Source organism: Pongo abelii, chromosome 10 (assembly GCF_028885655.2).
Source record: "Pongo abelii isolate AG06213 chromosome 10, NHGRI_mPonAbe1-v2.0_pri, whole genome shotgun sequence".
Taxonomy (NCBI): Eukaryota; Metazoa; Chordata; class Mammalia; order Primates; family Hominidae; genus Pongo; species Pongo abelii.
Window position 1 is genome coordinate 131,732,501 of NC_071995.2, and position 19,207 is coordinate 131,751,707.

Sequence of the window (19,207 nt, forward strand, 5' to 3'; positions counted from 1 at the left end):
AGCAAAATGCAACGGTGTGTCATAGCCCTGAAAAAAGGTGCAGAGGAAGTACAATTATTCACACTTGTCTCATAAGGTTGCTCTAAGGTGAAAATAGGTATTTATACATTCATTCATTCATTTATTTTGAGACTCACTGGCATGATCTCGGCTCACTGCAACCTCTGCCTCCCGGGTTTAACCGATTCTCCTGCCTCAGGCTCCCCAGTAGCTGGGACTACAGGCACCCGCCACCCCACCCAGCTACTTTTTTTTTAATTTTTAGTAGAGATGGGGTTTCACCACATTGGTGAGACTGGTCTCGAACTCCTGACCTCAGGTGATCCACCTGCCTTGGCCTCCCAAAGTGCTGGGATTACAGGTGTGAGTCACCGAGCCCGGCTCACACTTTTTTTAAAAAAAAGACTCACAAACAAAAAGGCCATAAAAGACGCTGCTTTCATAATGGAAAAATAATTGGCATTCTAGCACATACCCACTTCATGCCAAGGCTTGAGCTTAGCATACTGACCTGGGTGCCCAGGCCCCGGAGGAGCTTAAATTCTCCATAAACAGTGAACAGTAGCTTTAACCATTCAGGGCCCAGTACAATGTCATGTAAAACATGCCCAGAAAGTGAAATACACAGATGAGGACCACAACCAGAATAAAGCAAAGCCCACGAATTTGGCCTGTACTCAAAGAAGTCTCTGTGGCATGTGACACCACAGTAAACGAAATTCTTTTCACGTTGACGATGCTGCATCACGCCCTGGCTGGGAACCCAGGTCTCCGTCCGTGACGCTGCGTCACGCCCTCCTTCCCCGGATGGTGTCACAGGTCTCCACACCATCTGCCTGGAGCTCCCACAGCTGCACCTCCGATCCTTCCTTATGCTCTGGGCAGTCTCAATTTCACCTTCAACTGTGGTCTACAAACCAGCGGGCCTCACTGTCAACAGTGCCCCTGAGCCCAAGACCTGAAGGGCCAGCCCCCTCCCAGGCACCTCACTTGGACATCCCACAGGCAGCTCCACTGCACCGTGTAGAAAACAGAATTCATTTACACCTAGCAGAGCCAGAAACACCTCTCGTCACCTCTGATTACCAAGATTCTGGCTGTGAAGTGTCCAGTGGCATCGTATGCCATGGCAGCCACCCCTAAGCTTCTGCACAGGGAACAAAAACTCATCACGGACCCTATGGCCTGCACTGACACCCCTGCCTCCACTCCTTGGCAACACAGCCTAGGTCACCCGCAAATGTCCTCCTACAGCTCCCTCCCGCCATCACCCACTAGATGTATCCCTTACAACTCTCTCACGTGACCCCAAAAAGGTCTGGAAGTTTGCATATACCACCACGCTACCTGCACTCCATCCTTCTGTCCAGGGGCTGGCAAGCTTTCTTGGACAAGGACCAGACAGTAAGCACTATAGACTTTTTTTTTTGAGACGGAGTCTCGCTCTGTCGCCCAGGCTGGAGTGCAGTGGCACGATCTCGGCTCACTGCAAGCTCTGCCTCCTGGGTTCACGCCATTCTCCTGCCTCGGCCTCCCGAGTAGCTGGGACTACAAGCACCCACCACTACACCTGGCTAATTTTTTGTATTTTTAGTACAGACGGGGTTTCACTGTTAGCCAGGATGGTCTCCATCTCCTGACCTTGTGATCCGCCCGCCTCGGCCTCCCAAAGTGCTGGGATTACAGGCGTGAGCCACCGCGCCCGGCCTCACAAATCTTTATTAAACTACAATACTGGCTACCATTTCTATTAAAACAGCCAGCGGAGGTGGCTCCCGGGCAGCGTGCGTGCAGTGAGCAACCGTGCTGCTGCCTGCTCGGCTCCCACAGCGCCCGCACCGCGGCCCATGACTGCCTGAACACAGACGCCGCCAGCCAAGATGTCAACTGGAATTCTCCTCACAGAGGCCTGCTGCCCAACTCCATGACCAATATCCCTGTTGACACGGGTGGGGCTGCCCAGGCTACTGCAGTTGAGGGTCTCACAGAGGCTGAGGAGGAAGACCTCAGGGCCCAGCTACCAAGATGGATGAGGAAACTGTCACTCTACACTAGTGCTGGCAGCCAAGGAGGAGGACTGTGGAGAGCTTGAGAGGAGGCTGGGCCTCTCTGCCTTGGAGGCTGAAACAGAACCCGCTCTAACGCCTATGTGAAGACTTCTGAGAAACGGGAAGTGGAATAAGAAAGTGGCCCACCCGGATCTCTGCAAGACTCAGGAAATGCTCCCACAGCAAGACAGAAGACCTCAACCAAGACAGATACCTCAGCGGCCCTGTCCATGGTGGGCTCTGCCATCAGCAGGAAGCTCAGAGACGTAAGGAACTCTGCAACTTTCAAGTCGTTTGAAGACCAAGTTGGGCCCATGAAGTCTAAGGTCGTGGGTGACAGAGAACAGCAAGGACAATCTCCCTTCCTCGGCAAGGAGGGGCGACAAACCCGTCGGATCCCGCAACTCTCTAAGCCTGTGGTCACTTACGCTCAGCTGCAGAGCACACGCAACACACCCTCAGCATCACGGCCGGAGCTCTGCAAAACAAAGTGGCCAGCCAGGACGCACACGCAGAGCCGGCTTTGAGAACAGTCCTGCCCATCCACAAGGAGACGTGGCTGCTGCATCCACATGAATTTCAACAGTTGTGTACATAATTATATACTAAAGTTTGTAGATGTAACAGATAACTGTGCTGTCCTTCCTAGGGGTACAGGAAGTGGACAGGGCGGAGAATTTGAAATACTGAGCCAAAGCCCGGGCTCCCTTTAAGAATCATGTTAGTGGCCAGGCACGGTGGCTCACGCCTGTAATCCCAGCACTCTGGGAAGCCAAGGCAGAACGATCACAAGGTCAGGAGATGGAGACCATCCCGGCTAACACGGTGAAACCCCATCTCTACTAAAAATACAAAAAAAATAGCCAGGCGTGGTGGTGGGTGCCTGTAGTCCCAGCTACTCGGGAAGCTGAAGCAGGAGAATCAGTTGAACCCAGGAGGAGGAGCTTGCAGTGAGCTGAGATCGTGCCGCTGCACTCCCGCCTGGGAGACAGAGCAAGACTCTGTCTCGAAAAAAAAAAAAAAGAATCAGGTTAGCCCATCAGAATGTTGAAGGACTGAAGAGTCCTACGCGTAAGTGGCATTTTTGACTTCCTCCTTCCCTAACTCACAGAAGGAATGCAATCACCCAGAAAGCCCTACTTGTTCCATGAGTTTATCTTGAAATGCTAAACAAGAAAACTGTCCATTTTCTGCCCACAGAAAGTAAACTGATTATCAACAACTGTGTAATTGTTGTACTAATCTAGCTTTAATGAAAAGCAAATTCATTTTTTTTTTAATGCAGTGGACTTTTCAAAAATCGAAATTAGGCAAAGCAGCTTCAGCCTCCTAGTGAAAGAATATTATTTCTTTGGACTCAAGCTGAAATTGAAGCCTCACATTGCCTCATGCTTTACTTATCATAAACATATAAATGAGGGTTGCTTAACGGCTGTGAGCACTGTGTGGGATTTTACACCTGGCCTGCGTGACTGCCTGTTCCAGCTGGGGTGCTGATTTCACTAACACGCTCCATCCCAGTGTATAAAACTTACTTCTCTTCTCAAGCAGGGCAGCTCCCCTGGCTCCCTACTCTGCCCTGAAGGACTCTCGGGCTCCCGGGGGTGGGAGGGGCTAAGAGAAGGAAAAGCCTGTCTTTAGCACCCTTTAGAAGAGCTGTGCCCCCTTCACAGTGCTGCCTTGCATGGGCCTGGCCCGGGGCGCACTCATCAGTGACTCCAACCCGCCTGCTGGCTGCACTTAAGAAGAAACGACCCCACAGGTCAGGTGGAGGGTGGGGCGTGGGCATCGGCCAGGATTGCTGTTGCCTTTTCTCAGGAGCTACGAAGATCGTTCCTGTTTCTAAGCAGTCGCACCCCAGCAGTCTCTCTCACCACAGCCCTGCGTGTCAGGCAGCCTCTCTCTCTCACCACAGCCCTGCATGTCAGGCAGCCTCTCTCACCACAGCCCTGCGTGTCAGGCAGCCTCTCTCTCACATCACAGCCCTGTGTGTCAGGCAGCCTCTCTCTCACATCACAGCCCTGTGTGTCAGGCAGCCTCTCTCTTACCACAGCCCTATGTGTCAGGCAGCCTCTCTCACCACAGCCCTGCGTGTCAGGCAGCGTGGTCTGCAGGGGCAGCTCTGTGCCTCAGTGGCTCTTGGTAGGACACTGAGGGCCTGCCTGTGGTGTGCACAGCTCTGCCACTCCCGGGAGGGGAAGGGCTGCTCAGCTCAAGGTGTCCTGTTCGGCAGAGGAAATGTCCTCTGACAACCGTGTCCCCAGACGGTTCAGACACCCTCGGGGACAGCACTGCACACACGACGACGATGCAGGGGCCAGGGAACCCCAGCGCACAGTGCCCTTTGTCCAGTGGGATGTGGTGAGAAGGCAGGTTGCAGGGGTGTAATTGATGTATCTTTTCCCCAAAGTTATTATACTAACGAGTAACTTGTCGATAAAGCATTCTTTTGGGGAAAAACTTTTAAACAATTAAAAAAAGAAAGCGTGAGTGGAGGGTGTGCACGCACCATCTTGTCGGGGGTGTTTAGGTACAGGTCAACCACGTAGCGGATGCGCTTCTGCAGCATGGCCTCGTCGTCATCAGGGTACATCAGCCTCATGAAGTCGGGGTTCTCCAGGACGTCCAGAGTCAGCTGGCAGATGGAAGCCTGGTTCTCTTTGGCAGCAACATGCATCACGTTGTACCTGCACCCTTCCTGAAAGAGAACCGCAGGATCTGAGCTTCCTATCTGACGTGTGGATGCGCCCTGTGCGAGTACTGCGAGGGAACCGCCGGGACCGCGCACCTACCCGAGGGAACTGCCGAGACCTACCTGCACGATAGTGGGGTTGTCTCCTGAGCCGATCAGATACCGGGGGTTGCTCCAGATAAGGTCAGAAAAGGTGTCCTCCTCTCCCTTCTCCACAGCTTTCCGAAGCTTGGCGGTGAGGTCCTGAGTGCGGGGATTTTTGTAACTGTTCGCTCGCTCTTTGTTGACTGTTTCTGATTCCGACAAGCACAAACCATCTGTCAGTAAAAGACAGAATTTAAGAACGATTAGTTTCACCAACAGTCACTTGTCACCCATGCACCCTCTGATGAGGGATAAGGAGCTTTCCACAGAGGCTTCTGGCCCAACTGGGAGGCACAGGCGAGGGAAGACGAAAAGGGCCCACGGCCACCGGCCCCAGCATGCAACGCAATGGCAGCCAGCGAGCCCCATTGAGCAGAGCAAGTGGGGGAGAGCAGCCAGACCCGGCCACAATCTCACTGGGGGCCCCAGCCTACAACGGCAGCCAGCGCGCCCCCGTGAGCACAGCAAGCAGAAGAGCAGCCAAACCCTGCCACAATCTTGCTGGGAAAGGCTCTGTGAATGAGGCCAAGTTTGGTGAACTTTGGGTTTTTTCAGAGACAGGGTCTGGCTCTGTTTCCCAGGCTGGAGTGTGGTGGCACGAATATAGCTCACTGCAGCCTCGACCTCCTGGGCTCAAGTGATCTCAGCCCCTCAAGTAGCTGGGACTACAGTTGTGTGCCATCACGCCTGGCTTATACACGTATATATATATACGTATTTTTAGAAATGAGGTCTATGTTGCCCAGGTGGGTCTCAAACTCCTGGCTTCAAGGGATCCTTCTGCCTCAGCCCCCAAGTTGGAATTACAGGGATGAGTCACCACACCCGGCCAGTGAACTCTGAAAGCTTGGTCAGTAGGTGGAGGAGGAATAACGGCAGCGGCGGGCAAGGGAACACTCCCAGAAATCACGCAAGACCTTCGATGTGCACAGTGCAGCTGCAAAGGATTACAGGATTAAGGAGGCTGCCACCATGCCCAGCTGATTTTTTGTGGGGGACGCAGTTTTGCTCTTTCACCCAGGCTGGAGTGCAGTGGCGTGATCTCAGCTCACTGCAACCTCTGCCTTCTGGTTTCAAGCAATTCTCCTGCCTCAGCCTCCCAAGTAGCTGGGATTACAGGCACCTGCCACCACGGCCAGCTAATTTTTGTATTTTTAATAGAGACGGGGTTTCATCATGTTGGCCAGACTAGTCTGAAACTCCTGACCTGAGATTATCCACCCGCCTCAGCCTCCCAAAGTGCTGGGATTACAGGCATGAGCCACCGCGCCCGGCCAATTTTTTATATTTTTGGTAGAAGCAGGGTTTCACCATGTAGGCCAGGCTGGTCTCAAACTCCTGACCTCAAGTGATCTGCCCACCTCGGCCTCCCAAAGTGCTGGGATTACAGGCATGAGCCACTGTGCCCAGCCTGATTTCTGTCTTAAGGTGATTTCCTTCTGAGGAATTCTCACAAATTGCGAAGAAGGAAATCCATATCTGTTAGAAGCCACTCTGGTTTCCATCCAGGAAGCACCTGTATAAGGCTGACTGAGGGCAGGCGGATGACTGGAAGGAGAGGGCAACATTCCTCTGGAGTACCAGCCCGCCAGGGAAGCCCAGACAACTGTGAGCTGCGAGAGGGAGCAGGAGCTGAGGCCAGACGAAAGGTAAAGGCGGAGGTTCTACCCCACGCTGACCGTGAAGAGCCTCTTCACACAAAACCCTAGTTCTGAGCTGGGAGGTGGGCACCAGTCAGATTTCGGGCTGGACCGCTCCTACAGATGAGCCCAACTTCTCCAGATGCCCTAGTCATTGAAGCAGGTATAGCTTCAGGTGGGGAAGTAGACTGGTCTCAGGATCCAAAAAGGCGCAGGGGCTCACGCCTGTCATCCCAGCACTTTGGGAGGCTGAGATGGGAGGATAACTTGATGCCAGCAATTCAACCAGCCTTGGCAACATAGCAAGACCCTGTCTCCATAAAAAAATGTTAAATTCTAGCCTGGCCAACATGGTGGCTAAAAATACAAACATTAGCTGGGCGTGGCAGTGTGCACCTGTAATCCCAGCTACTCGGGAGGCTGAGGCAGGAGAATCGCTTGAACCCAGGAGGTAGAGCTTGCAGTGAGCCGAGATCGCACCACTGCACTCCAGCCTGGGCAACAGAGCAAGACTCCGTCTCAAAAAAAAAAAAAAAAAAAAAAAAGGTTTAAATTAGCTGGGTGTGGTGGTGCATGCCTATTTCTCAGCTACTTGGGAGGCTAAAGCAGGTGGATTGCTTGAGCCCAGGAGTTTGAGGCTGCAGTGGGCCATGATAGCACCAGACTGTACTCCAGGCTGGCAAAAGAACAAGACCCTGTCTCTTTACAAAAAAAAAAAGAAAAAAATCCAACAGACATGGGGACAGATGGAAGCAGCCACAGCGTTCTTTTCAGCTTCTCCACAGTCAAGATGCTAATTACTGGCACATCAGTATCAGAGCTAGCATGGCTTCCTGGTCCACTGAGACCCCATCGACTCTACCATCATGGAGAAAACAAGTTACCACATCGGAGGAAAGAAGGCACAAAACAGGGTGGGATCAATGTGACAGGAACATCAAGATGTGAACAGCTGCATGATTTACCTTTCAACCCATCATTGCTAAAGAGTGGCGCTGTTTTCACAGGAGACAGCGGTAAGGACGTTTTGCTTGGAGAAGGGAAATAATCACAAATTCCTCTAGCAAATTTCTCAGCATCTTCTCTGGTAGAAAAAGCTTTAAATCGGGACCCTTTGATCATCTTGACAGCTTGCAATGCTTCCTTTTTATTTTCATAAACATAGATCCTTTCTGGGTAGGAAAAGTAACAAATGAAAATCAGAGATGGGTGACTGGAGAGCTGTCACCTGGCCACGCCCTGGGCCTAACCATCAGCTTCCACGTCTGCTACCCAGTCGCCTGGCTTAGTTCAGTTCTTTAATCCTGAAGAAAAAGGGCCTTAGCTAGCCAAAATAAAGCAATTAACAAGCTTGACGGTGTGTGTATATGCATGTAACATGATACATATTATGTTCATATACGTAATTCTATATGCCAAGATTCTATCCTAAAAACTAAATTTCATATAAAGATCTAAATAAAAATTATTAAAAGGCAAATTAAAAAAAAAACTATAATTATGTCAGCCAAGAACATAAGAGAATTTTAAACACAATTTTGAACAGGGAACGCCTTTTTATTTTTTACTTTATTTTTTTTTTTGGAGACGGAGTCTCACTCTGTTGCTCAAGCTCGAGTGCAGTGGTGCCATCTTGGCTCTCTGCAACCTCTGCCTCCCGGGTTCAAGCGATTCTCCCGCCTCAGCCTGCCGAGTAGCTGGGATTATGGGCGTCCGCCACCATGCCTGACTAATTTTTTGTATTTTTAGTAGAGACGGGGTTTCATCATGTTGGCCAGGCTGGTCTCAAACTCCTGACCTCAAGTCATCCACCTGCCTCAGCCTCCTAAAGTGCTGGGATTACAGGTGTCAGCCACGGCGCCCAACCAGGAATGCCTATTTTTTTTTGTTTTTTTGTTTTGTTTTGTTTTTGACATGGAGTCTCACTCAGCTGCCCAGGCTGGAGTGCAGTGGTGTGATCTTGGCTCACTGCAACCATCATCTCCCAGGTCCAAGCGATTATCCCGTCTCAGCCTCCCGTGTAGCTGGGATTATAGGCACCGGCCACCACACCTGGCTAACTGTTGTATTTTTAGTAGAGACGGCGTTTCACCATGTTGGCCAGGCTAGTCTTGAACTCCTGACCTTAGGTGATCCGCCCACCTCAGCCTCCCAAAGTGCTGGGATGACAGGCATGGCTGGGCCACTGTACCCGGCTGGGAATGCCTTTTTAAACATGCCAAGAAACCATTCAAAACAAGATAATCCTGATTATATAAAAACATTAAAGCTCTGGAGTGGAACTATCACAATTAAGTTTTGTATGAGACTATTGTAAATACATAAGATATACACTACTGGCCAGGAGACAAAAATTTATGGACAATATAACAGAAGAATGGTTACTGTCCACTACTGGATAAAAATGGCCATAGTTTGGGCACGGTGGCTCACGCCTGTAATCCCAGCACTTTGGGAGGCTGAGGCAGGTGGATCACCTGACGTTGGGAGTTCGAGACCAGCCTGATCAACGTGGAGAAATCCCGTCTCTACTAAAAATACAAAATTAGCCAGGCGTGGTGGCACATGCTTGTAGTACTAGCTACTCGGGAGGCTGCAGCAGGAAAATCACCGGAACCCAAAAGGCAGAGGTTGGAGTGAGCCAAGATTGCACCACTGCACTCCGGCCTGGCGACAGACTAGGACTCTGTCTCAAAAAATAAGCAAATAAATAAATAAATAAAAAATAATAAAAATAACTGCACCATGACCATTTCCCAGTGTTACTTTCTTTTTTTTGAGACAGAATCTAGCTCTGTCGCCCAGGCTGGAATGCAGTGGCGCAATCTCAGCTCATTGCAACCTCAGCCTCCTAAGTAGCTGGGACTACAGGCGCCCGCCACGACACCCCGCTAATTTTTTGTATTTTTAGTAGAGACGGGGCTTCACTGTGTCAGCCAGGATGGTCTCAATCTCCTGACCTCATGATCTGCCTGCCTCGGCCTCCCAAAGTGCTGGGATTACAGGCGTGAGCCACTGCGCCCAGCCACTAAGTATTCTTTAAAAAGATCTTATAGAAGAGTAATATTCCATTCTATTCATAGTGTTTAACCAATTATCTACTCATAGGCATCACCACAAATGATATCACAGTAATAACAATACTAATGACAGTGTGCAATTTCTGGCATTCCAATCAATACTGAGTTCTCATTTTTTTTTTCCAATGTTAAATCTTCTTTAAAATTACAGTTCTTGGGCTGGGCACAGTGGCTCACACCTGTAATCTCAGCACTTTGGGAGGCTCAGGTGGGAGGACTGCTTGAAGCCAGGAGTTCAAGACCAACCTAAGCAATAAACCGAGATGCAGTCTCTTAAAAAAAAAAAAAAAATTTAATTACCTACGTGTGGCCAGGCGAGGTGGCTCACGCCTGTAATCCCAGCACTTCGGGAGGCCGAGCCTGGCGGATCACTTGAGCCCAGGAGTTGGAGACCAGCCTGGGCAACATGGGGAAACATTGTCTCTACCAAGAATACAAAAAAACTGGCCGCGTACTGGCACATGCCCGTGATCCCAGCAATCCCAAGCTACTCAGGAGGCTGAGGTGGGAGGACTGCTTGAGCCTGGTAGGCAGACATTGCAGTGAGTTGTTGAGATCGCATCACTACACCCCAACCTGGGTGACAGAGAGACCCCGGTCTCAAAAAAAAATAAAAAAACACCAAAAACAACCAATTAGCTAGGTGTGCTGGTGTGTGCCTGTAATCTTAGCACTTTGGGAGACCAACGTGGGTGGATCGCTTGAGGGCAGTTCGAGAGCAGCCTGGGCAACGTGGCGAAACCCCGTCTCTATAAAAAATACAAAAATTGGCCGGGCGTGATGGCTCACGCCTATAATCCCAGAACTTTGGGAGGCCGAGGCAGGCAGATCACGAGGTCAGGGGTTCGAGACCAGCTTGGCCAAAATCGTGAAACCCTGTCTCTACTAAAAATACAAAAAATTAGCTGGGTATGGTGGCAGGCGCCTGTAGTTCCCAGCTACCCGGGAGACTGAGGTTACACTGAGCTGAGATCGCGCCACTGCACTCCAGCCCAGGCAACAGTGCGAGACTCTGTCTCAAAAAAACAAAAACAAAAACAAAAATTAACCGTGTGTGGTGGTGTATGCCTATGGTCCCAGCTACTCAAGCGGCTGAGGTGGGAGGATCACCTGAGCCAGAAAGGTTGAGGCTGCAGTGAGCTGTGACTGCACCACTGCAACGCAGCCTAGGTGGCAGAGTAACACCCTGTCTCAGATGAATGAATAAATTCAAAAAATAAAATGGCCGGGCGCGGTGGCTCAAGCCTGTACTCTCAGCACTTTGGGAGGCCGAAGCAGGTGGATCATGAGGTCAGGAGTTCAAGACTAGCCTGGCCAAGATGGTGAAACCCCGTCTCTACTAAAAATACAAAAAATTAGCCAGATGCGGTGGCAGGCGCATGTAATCCCAGCTACTCAGGAGGCTGAGGCAGGAGAATCGCTTGAACTGGGAGGGCAGAGGTTGCAGTGAGCCGAGATCGCGCCACCGCACTCCGGCCTGGGCAACAGAGTGAGACTCTGTCTCAAAAACTAAATAAATAAATAAAAAATAAAACTACGAATCTTTGATGCTGAAAATTATTTATACATTCATTGGCCATTTGCATTCATTAACATAAAAAGATGTGCAGGTTACACTGCATTTTAAAAAGGGGGAGATGACTAATCAACAAAGTTCCTAACCAACAGCAGCCAGCCAGCTAATATTAATATCTCAGTCCAGCATATCTCATACAATCCAATTTACCTAACAAATTTTAACAGTTCTCATGTTAAATTAAATATTTCAGAAAAGTTCTACATAAAAATGTTAATGGTTAACTGGGGTGATGAGATGGAGGGGATTGGATTTTTTCTTTTTTAATCCGTAGTTTTCCATTTTCAGACGTCATCCCGCCCCTCCGCGTATGTGCTATCTGTGTGAGGAAATCCTACACACGGTCCCATTACCATTTCTCACTGGGATGTCCTCATACACTGGACACACCCCATAGTACAGGGGCGGCTCCTTAGACGCAGTCACTCCAGCTCTGTAGGTGTCGGTGGCACTGGGGGCCACTGAGCAGGTCTTGGATGTCACAGCTTCCTCCTCTGGAGGATTCAGGCCCACACTGTAACCAAATTCTCTGTCTTCAGAAAAACCAGCCTGATCAGTTGGGTTCCCTTCAGCTGGCTTCAAAATCCTTTGTGGGTCTTGGCTGAGAGCTGTGACACCTGCCTCATGGTGGTCGAAAGAAGGCAGCCTTCCTCCTTGCTCCAGTAAAGCCTGAGCCAATTTTTTCTCAAAAATGAACCTTGTAGTTGATGTAATGGGTCCACATTTCAATCCGGCTTTGATGATTTCTTCTCTAAGGTCATCTGGTTTCAGAAGTTTCAATCGAGCCAACACAGCATCCATTGTCATTTCACCTAGGCCCAAGACAAAAAAATCAAATAGAGTCACAAAATACTAACACCTGCTGAAGCTGGGTGATGGGTACTAGGGTTCATTACATAATGGCATCAGTTTCTATTTCTGTCATTAAAAACTTTTTTTCTGGCTGGGCGCGGTGGTTTACGCCTGTAATCCCAGCACTTTGGGAGGCTGAGGCGGGCGGATCACCTGAGGTCAGGAGTTCGAAACCAGCCCAGCCAACATGGTGAAACCCTGTCTCTACTGAAAATACAAAAAATTAGCCAGGTGTGGTGGTGGATGCCTGTAATCCCAGCTACTTGGGAGGCTGAGGCTGGAGAATCGCTTGAACCCAGGAGGCGGAGGCTGCAGTGAGCCGAGATTGCACCCCTGCACTCCAGCTTAGACAACAAGAGCGAAACTCCAGCTCAAAAAAAAAAAATTCTTTTTTTTTTTTTTTTTTTTTGAGATGGTGTCTCGGTCTGTCGCGCAGGCTGGAGTGCAGTGGTGCTCCCGAGTGGTACTCCCAAGTAGGCGTCTGCCACCACGCCCGGCTAATTTTTGTATTTTCAGTAGAGACAGGGTTTCTCCATGTTGGCCAGGCTGGTCTCGAACTCCTGACCTCAGGTGATCTGCCCGCCTCGGCCTCCCAAAGTGCTGGGATTACAGGCGTGAGCCACCGTGGCGGCCAAAAACATTTTATGATGCCCCCATCTCCGCAACTCCAAGAAAATTCCAAAAATGCTGTTACTTATTGGCAGAGGGGACTGTCTTTTAAACAATGAATGAATCTGCCAAAGACCCTGGAAGGGGGATCTACTGACCCCAAGATTCTGCCCAGGCATAAGCACCTCACCAGATTCTCTGTACACAGACAGTTTGGTGCTGAGGAACTGATACAAAGGGCTGTAGCCAATCTACAGTAGAGCAGGCACACAGTAGGTCAGAGCAACTTGTAGGGCACAGTTTAAGGGGTGGGGGCAAGTGGAGAATAATTACGAATAAACAGAGAGGATCTCAGTCCCGGGCAGGATTCCACTTTTCATATAAACCCTCTGTCCTTAATCTAATGCCACCTTTTTTTTTTTTTTTTTTTTTTTGAGACAGAGTCTTCCTCTGTCACCCAGGCTGGAGTGCAGTGGCACGATCTCAGCTCACTGCAACCTCTGCCTCTTGGATTCAGGCGATTCTCCTGCCCCAGCCTCCCAAGTAGCTGGGATTACAGGCGCCCAGAATCACGCCTAGCTAATTTTTGTATTTTTAGGAGAGATGGGGTTTTACTATGTTGGCCAGGTTGGTCTTGCACTCCTGACCTCAGGTGATCCACCTGCCTTGGCCTCCCAAAGTGTTGGGATTATAAGCGTGAGCCTTTTTTTTTTTTTCTTTTTGAGACGGAGTCTCGCTCTGTCACCAGGCAGGCTAGAGTGCAGTGGCGCGATCTCGGCTCACTGCAACCTCCACCTCTCGGGTTCAAGCTGTTCTCCTGCCTCAGCCTCCCGAGTAGCTGGGATTACAGGCGTGCACCACCACGCCCAGCTAATTTTGTACTTTGCAGAGACGGGGTTTCTCCATGTTGGTCAGGCTGGTCTTGAACTCCCAACCTCAGGTAATCCGCCCGCCTCGACCTTCCAAAGTGCTGGGATTACAGGCATAAGCCACCATGCCCAGCCCGTTATATTCTCTGGGAGGCAGGCGGATCACCTGAGGTCAGGAGTTCGAGACCAGCCTGGCCAACATGGTGAAACCCCGTCTCTACTAAAAATACAAAAATTAGCCGGGCATGGTGGTACATGCCTGTAACCCCAGCTACTCGAGAGGCTGAGGCAAGAGAATTGCTTGAACCCAGTAGGTGGAGGTTGCAATGAGCCGAAATCACGCCACTGCACTCCAGCCCAGGGGACAAGAGCGAGACTCGTTTCAAAAAAAAAAAAATTACCCGAGCATAGTAGTGCACGCCTACAGCCCCAGCTACTCAGGGGGATGAGGCAGGAGGATCACTTGAGCCTGGGAGGTGGATGCCACCACGAGCTGAGATGGCAGCCCTGCACTCCAGCCTGGGTGACAGAATCAGACCCTGTCTCAACAACAACAACAACAAAAAAGATGGGGGGGGAGTAATATATCTGAATTTAAGTTTCTATAGGGTTCTGACTTTTAAAAACATGTTCGTGATTTACACACTCAAGAAATAAGTAAAGCTGGGCACGGTGGCTCACGCCTGTAATCGCAGCACTTTGGGAGACCGAGGTGGGTGGATCACGAGGTCAGCAGTTCGAGACCAGGCTGGCCAAGATGGTGAAACCCCATCTCTACTAAAAAAAATACAAAAATTAGCCAGGCGCAGTGGCGGGCACCTGTAATCCCAGCTACTTGGGAACCTGAGGCAGGAGAATCGCTGGAACCCAGGAGGCAGAGGTCGCAGTGAGCCGAGATCGCGCCACTACACTCCAGCCTGGGTGACAGAACGAGACTCCATCTCAAAAAAAAAAAAAAAGAAAGAAAGAAATAAGTAAATAAACAAAAAGATGGGGGAAACACCCAAATGGAATACTAGCCAGAAGAAATGAACCTAACTGTATTACAAGTGATAACACAGGGGAAGCTAACCTACGTAACTTTGGAAAGCAGTGAGTGACTAGGTGCCCTAAGGAGAAAGACAAAAAGAACTGTGCACCATTACCGTGTGAACAGGATCTAGGCAGTAGGTGTTTTCACAATGGTATAGGTTAGCACACCTAAAGCTATTTTCTGTGGACTCTAGGACAAAGTAAATAATTGGAATACATGGTGGCTGATGAGAGCCAGGACTCTCAATGACAGAAAGGAAAGTGGGAGTGAGAACAGGGTTTCAGCAAACGATTCCTGTAAAGGGCGAGAGAGTAAGCATCTCAGACTCTATCAGCCAAAGGCCACGTGAGTGCTCAGAACAGCCACAGGCCGGGTGTGGTGGCTCACACCTGTCATCCCAGCGCTTGGGGAGGCCGAAGCGGGAAGATCACTTGAGCCCAGGAGTTCAAGACCAGCCTGGGCAACACGGCGACACCCTTTCTACAAAAACTTTAAAAATTAGCTGATGGCTGGGTGTGGTGACTCACGCCTGTAACCCCAGCACTTTGGGAGGCCGAGGCAGGTGGATCACGAGGTCAGGAGATTGAGACCATCCTGGCTAACACAGTGAAACCCTGTCTCTACTAAAAATACAAAAAAATTAGCTGGGCATGGTGGCGGGCGCCTGTAGTCCCAGCTACTCAGGAGGCTGAGGCAGGAGAATGGTGTGAACCCAGAGGGCAGAGCTTCCAGTGAGCAGAGATGGCGGCACTGCACTACAGCCTGGGCAACAGAGCGAGACTCCGTCCCCAAAAAAAAAAAAAAAAAAAATTAGCTGAGTGTGGTGACGTGCATCTGTGGTTCCAACTACTTGGGGGGCTGAGGCAGGAGGATAAATTAAGCCCAAGAGTTTGAGGATGCAGTGAGCCCTGTTTGTGCCACACTGCACTCCAACCTGGGCAACAGAGCAAGACCCCATCTCCAAAAAAAAGACGCCACAGATATACATAACAAAAGGGTATGGTTGTATTCCAATAAAACTTTACTATACTTAGGAAAATAGGTGGCGGCCAGTTTGGACCACAGTTTACTGACTCTTGCATTAGAATAAAGCCAGGGGGCTGGGCCTGTATAGAATAAAGCCAGGGGGCTGGCTCATGCCAGTAATCCCAGCACTTTGGGAGGCCAAGGTGGGTGGATCATTTGAGGTCAGGAGTTTGAGATCAGCCTGGCCAACATGGTGAAACCAGGTCTCTACTAAAAATACAAAAATTAGCCAGGCATGGTGGCACACACCTGTCATCCCAGCTACTCAGCAGGCTAGGCGGGAGAATCGCTTGAACTGGGCAGGCAGAGGTTGCAATGAGCCTCTAGCCTGGACAACAGAGTGAGACTCCATCTAAAAAAAAGAATAAACCCACGGACACTGCATTGAAATTGGAAGTATCAGTATGATCACATGATCTTTGACAGATCGATGGGTAAAGATGTGAGAAACAGCTAGGTCTGAACACTGAGTAATAACGTTCCATTAACAATTTTTTTTTTTTTTTTTGAGATGGAGTCTTGCTCTGTCACCCAGGCTGGAGTGCAGTGGCATGATCTCTGCTCACGGCAACCTCCACCTCCTGGGTTCAAGCAATTCTGCTGCCTCAGCCTCCCGAGTAGCTGGGATTACAGGTACCTGCCACCACGCCCAGCTAATTTTTTGTATTTTTAGTGGAGATTGCCTCACCATGTTGGCCAGGCTGATCTTGAACTCCTGACCTTGTGATCCACCTGCCTCGGCATCCCAAAGTGCTGGGATTACAGGTGTGAGCCACCGCACCCAGCCAAGTACACAACTTTTGAGATTGGCTCTTCCTATTCAGCATAATGCCCTTGAGATCCACCCACGTGGCAGAGTGGATCACACGGAGTGGCACCCCAGGGCACCCACGTGGCAGAGTGGATCGCTGCGGAGCGGCTCCCCAGAGTATCGATATGCAAGTTTAACCATCTGAGTTATTTCAGTTTCTGGCAATTACAAATAGAGTTGCTATGAACATCAAATATGGGTTTTTGTGTGAAAATCATTTTCATTTGTCTAATAAAAGCTCAGGAATGCAGGGCAGGTTTAGCTTCCTAAAAACCTGCCAGGCTGATTCCCAGAGTAGCTGCACCACTTTCCATCTCTACCCACAATGCACGAGACCCAGTTTCTCTAAATCTCTGCTAACTATATATATGATATACATGTATTATATGTGCCATATGATATACGTGTATTATATATGCCATACGATATATAATATATGCCATATAATATACGTATATTATACATCATATGTAATATAAAAACATATTTTTATATTAAACAAAAATATCAGTATTTTTTATTTCAGCCATTCTCAAAACACCGGCCTCACCCCCCGCCACCTTGTCCGCAGCTCTGCCTGGATGATGCCGGTGGTGACAGTAACAGCACTGAGAGGTGCTTAACACATACCAAGTGCTGCACTTACCCAACTCCCAAAAAAGCCTAACCAGGTATTACTATCATTCCTATTCCTAAATGAGCAGGCTGAAAACAGGTTAAGCCTCCAGCAATAAGTGGTAGGGCCCGGTGCGATGGCTCACACCTGTAATCCCAGCATTTTGGGAGGCTGAGGCAGGTGGATCACCTGAGGCCAGGAATTCGAGACCATCCTGGCCAACAAGGTGAAAGCCCCTCTCTACTAAAAATAGAAAAATCATCCGGGCGTGATGGCAGGCGCCTGTAATCCCAGCTACTCGGGAGGCTGAGGCAGGAGAATCGCTTGAACCCGGGAGAAGGAGCTTGCAGTGAGCCGAGATCGCACCACTGCACTCCAGCCTGGGCGACAGAGTGAGACTCCATCTTAAAAAAAAAAAAAGTGGTAGGGCCAGGACACAAACTCACACAATTGGAGAGGAATCCCCACTCAATCATCAGAAAGCACCGCTCCGCAGTGACTAACAGTCTGACAATTTAGAGTAAAAACAAACTCAGTTACCCCCACTAGTCTTGCAACATGCTTCAGACGCCAGATATGTGGGGGTTTTCTCCCCACGAATCACGCAGGTCATCAGTTCTGCAGTGGACACAGGCTGGGTGTCGTCTGTCATCCTAATTCAGTCATCTATTCTGACAGCGTCTTCCCGGAGATACCAGCAGACCCCACAGGTTAGGGGCTCAGCCCCACAAAACTGCCCCCCATTTCCAGTGCCCACGTTGTTTGACCTGCGCTTCGGACTGACGGGGTGTAACCCGGTGACCTCCTCAGGTTGCGGTAATTTGCTAGAGTGGCTCCCGAACTCACAGACATGTTTTACTTACACTTACCAGCAGAGTATAAAGGATTACAAAGAATACAGGTGAAGAGATGCGTGAGGTAAAACCGGGGGGAAGCGCTTGGAAATTCAGGGCCTCTCTGGGCACCGCCTCCAGGAACCCCCACGTACTATCTGGAAGCTCCCTGAAGCCAGCCCTTTTGGGTTTTTACAGAGACTTCATTTCACAGGCATGATTCATCAGCCACTGCTGATCAACTCAACCTTCACCCCTCTCCCCTCCCCGGAGGTTGGGGGTGGGACTGAAAGTCCCCAGAACCTCTAACCCTGCCTCGGTCTTTCCTGCGACCAGCCCCATCCAGAAGCTCCCTAGGGGCTGCCGGCCACCAGTCCACTCAGCCTACAAAAGACATCACTTTGGAGGTTCCCGGGATTTCAGGAGCTGTATGCCAGGAAAAGGGAATGGAGGTGAGATACACAGTTCACTGTATCATTTACCTCAAACTTAAAAGGACCAAAACCCACCTCTGATCTCCACATCACCCAGACCCGACAGTCTACCCAAAGCAATAAATGGCCACCTTCTCCCGTTTCCTCTGGCCCCAAACCCCTAAGTTACATTTGCCTTTTCCGTCTCTGCCTTATGTTCAATGACCAGTAACTGCAGTGGCTTCACATTCCAAACACATCCGGGACCCAGGGGCTTCCTCCCCGCGCCGCGCCGCCCCGCTTTGGGCCATCCCTCCCCAGGTCTCGATAGACTGCAGCAAGAGTCTCCTCCGCTAACGCCTCGCCGGGCCCCCGCCGCCTTCCCCGGAGGCTGCTCCCGGGCCCGGAAAAGCTCTCACCCCCGAACCCGGCGTGGCCCCTCCGCCCCCGCCCCGGGAAGCCAAGTCTCCCGCAACTGCCCTTTCCGCGGCCGGAATGGCCTTTCCCGAGCGGCCCTGGTTGCTCCGGCGGCCTCGCCCAACTGCTGCCGGCTCCAGGAGCTCGAGGGGCGCGGCCCGGGACCCGGGCCCGAGGAGGGCGTCGGGGCGCGGAAGGGGGCCAGGGTGCGGGGGCCCAGCGACCGCCTGGGCCTTACCTGGGGCGGGGGCGGCGGCCGCGCTTGGCGGAGGAACTGGGGTCCCGCTGCGGCCCAGACCCCCCGGCCGCGGGCCCAGCCGCCGTACCAGCCACCGCACAGCGATCAGCAGCACCGAGGCGCCCAGCAGCTCCCAGGCCAGCGCCGCCCACTCGGCCGCCGCCAGCCGCGGCCACAGCATCGCCGCCGCCCGGGCCGCAGCCGCCGCGGAGCCCGCGCCCCGCGCCGCGCCCGTCCCAGGACCCCGCGCCGGGCTGCCCGCGCCCAGCCTGACGGCGCCGCGCTCGAGGCGGCCGGGGCGAAGCGGGGG

At 51.0% G+C, this 19,207-nt stretch overlaps 1 protein-coding gene and 1 pseudogene across 4 annotated transcripts in view; one reads left to right on the plus strand and one right to left on the minus strand.

Annotated features, from left to right (window-relative positions):
* Positions 1–19,121, minus strand: part of ANKLE2 (ankyrin repeat and LEM domain containing 2) — a 44,041-nt gene extending 24,920 nt beyond the window's left edge. The window contains exons 1-6 of one of the 4 annotated variants that reach the window (XM_024256679.3): positions 18,986–19,121; positions 11,534–11,992; positions 7,490–7,696; positions 4,864–5,057; positions 4,558–4,746; positions 1–27 (exon numbers count right to left, since the gene is read on the minus strand). The exon at positions 1–27 is cut by the window's left edge and continues 96 nt beyond it. In XM_024256679.3, coding sequence (XP_024112447.1) covers positions 1–27; positions 4,558–4,746; positions 4,864–5,057; positions 7,490–7,696; positions 11,534–11,987 — 1,071 coding nt within the window. In that variant the 5' untranslated portion in view covers positions 11,988–11,992; positions 18,986–19,121. Of the gene's footprint in view, positions 28–4,557; positions 4,747–4,863; positions 5,058–7,489; positions 7,697–11,533; positions 11,993–17,536; positions 18,777–18,897 lie in introns of those variants that run through there. The other 3 variants (XM_024256678.3, XM_054528476.2, XM_063712369.1) reach the window with 3 other exon arrangements.
* LOC112135767 (tumor protein D54-like) lies at positions 1,279–2,624 on the plus strand (annotated as a pseudogene).
* Positions 19,122–19,207: the final 86 nt, after the last annotated feature.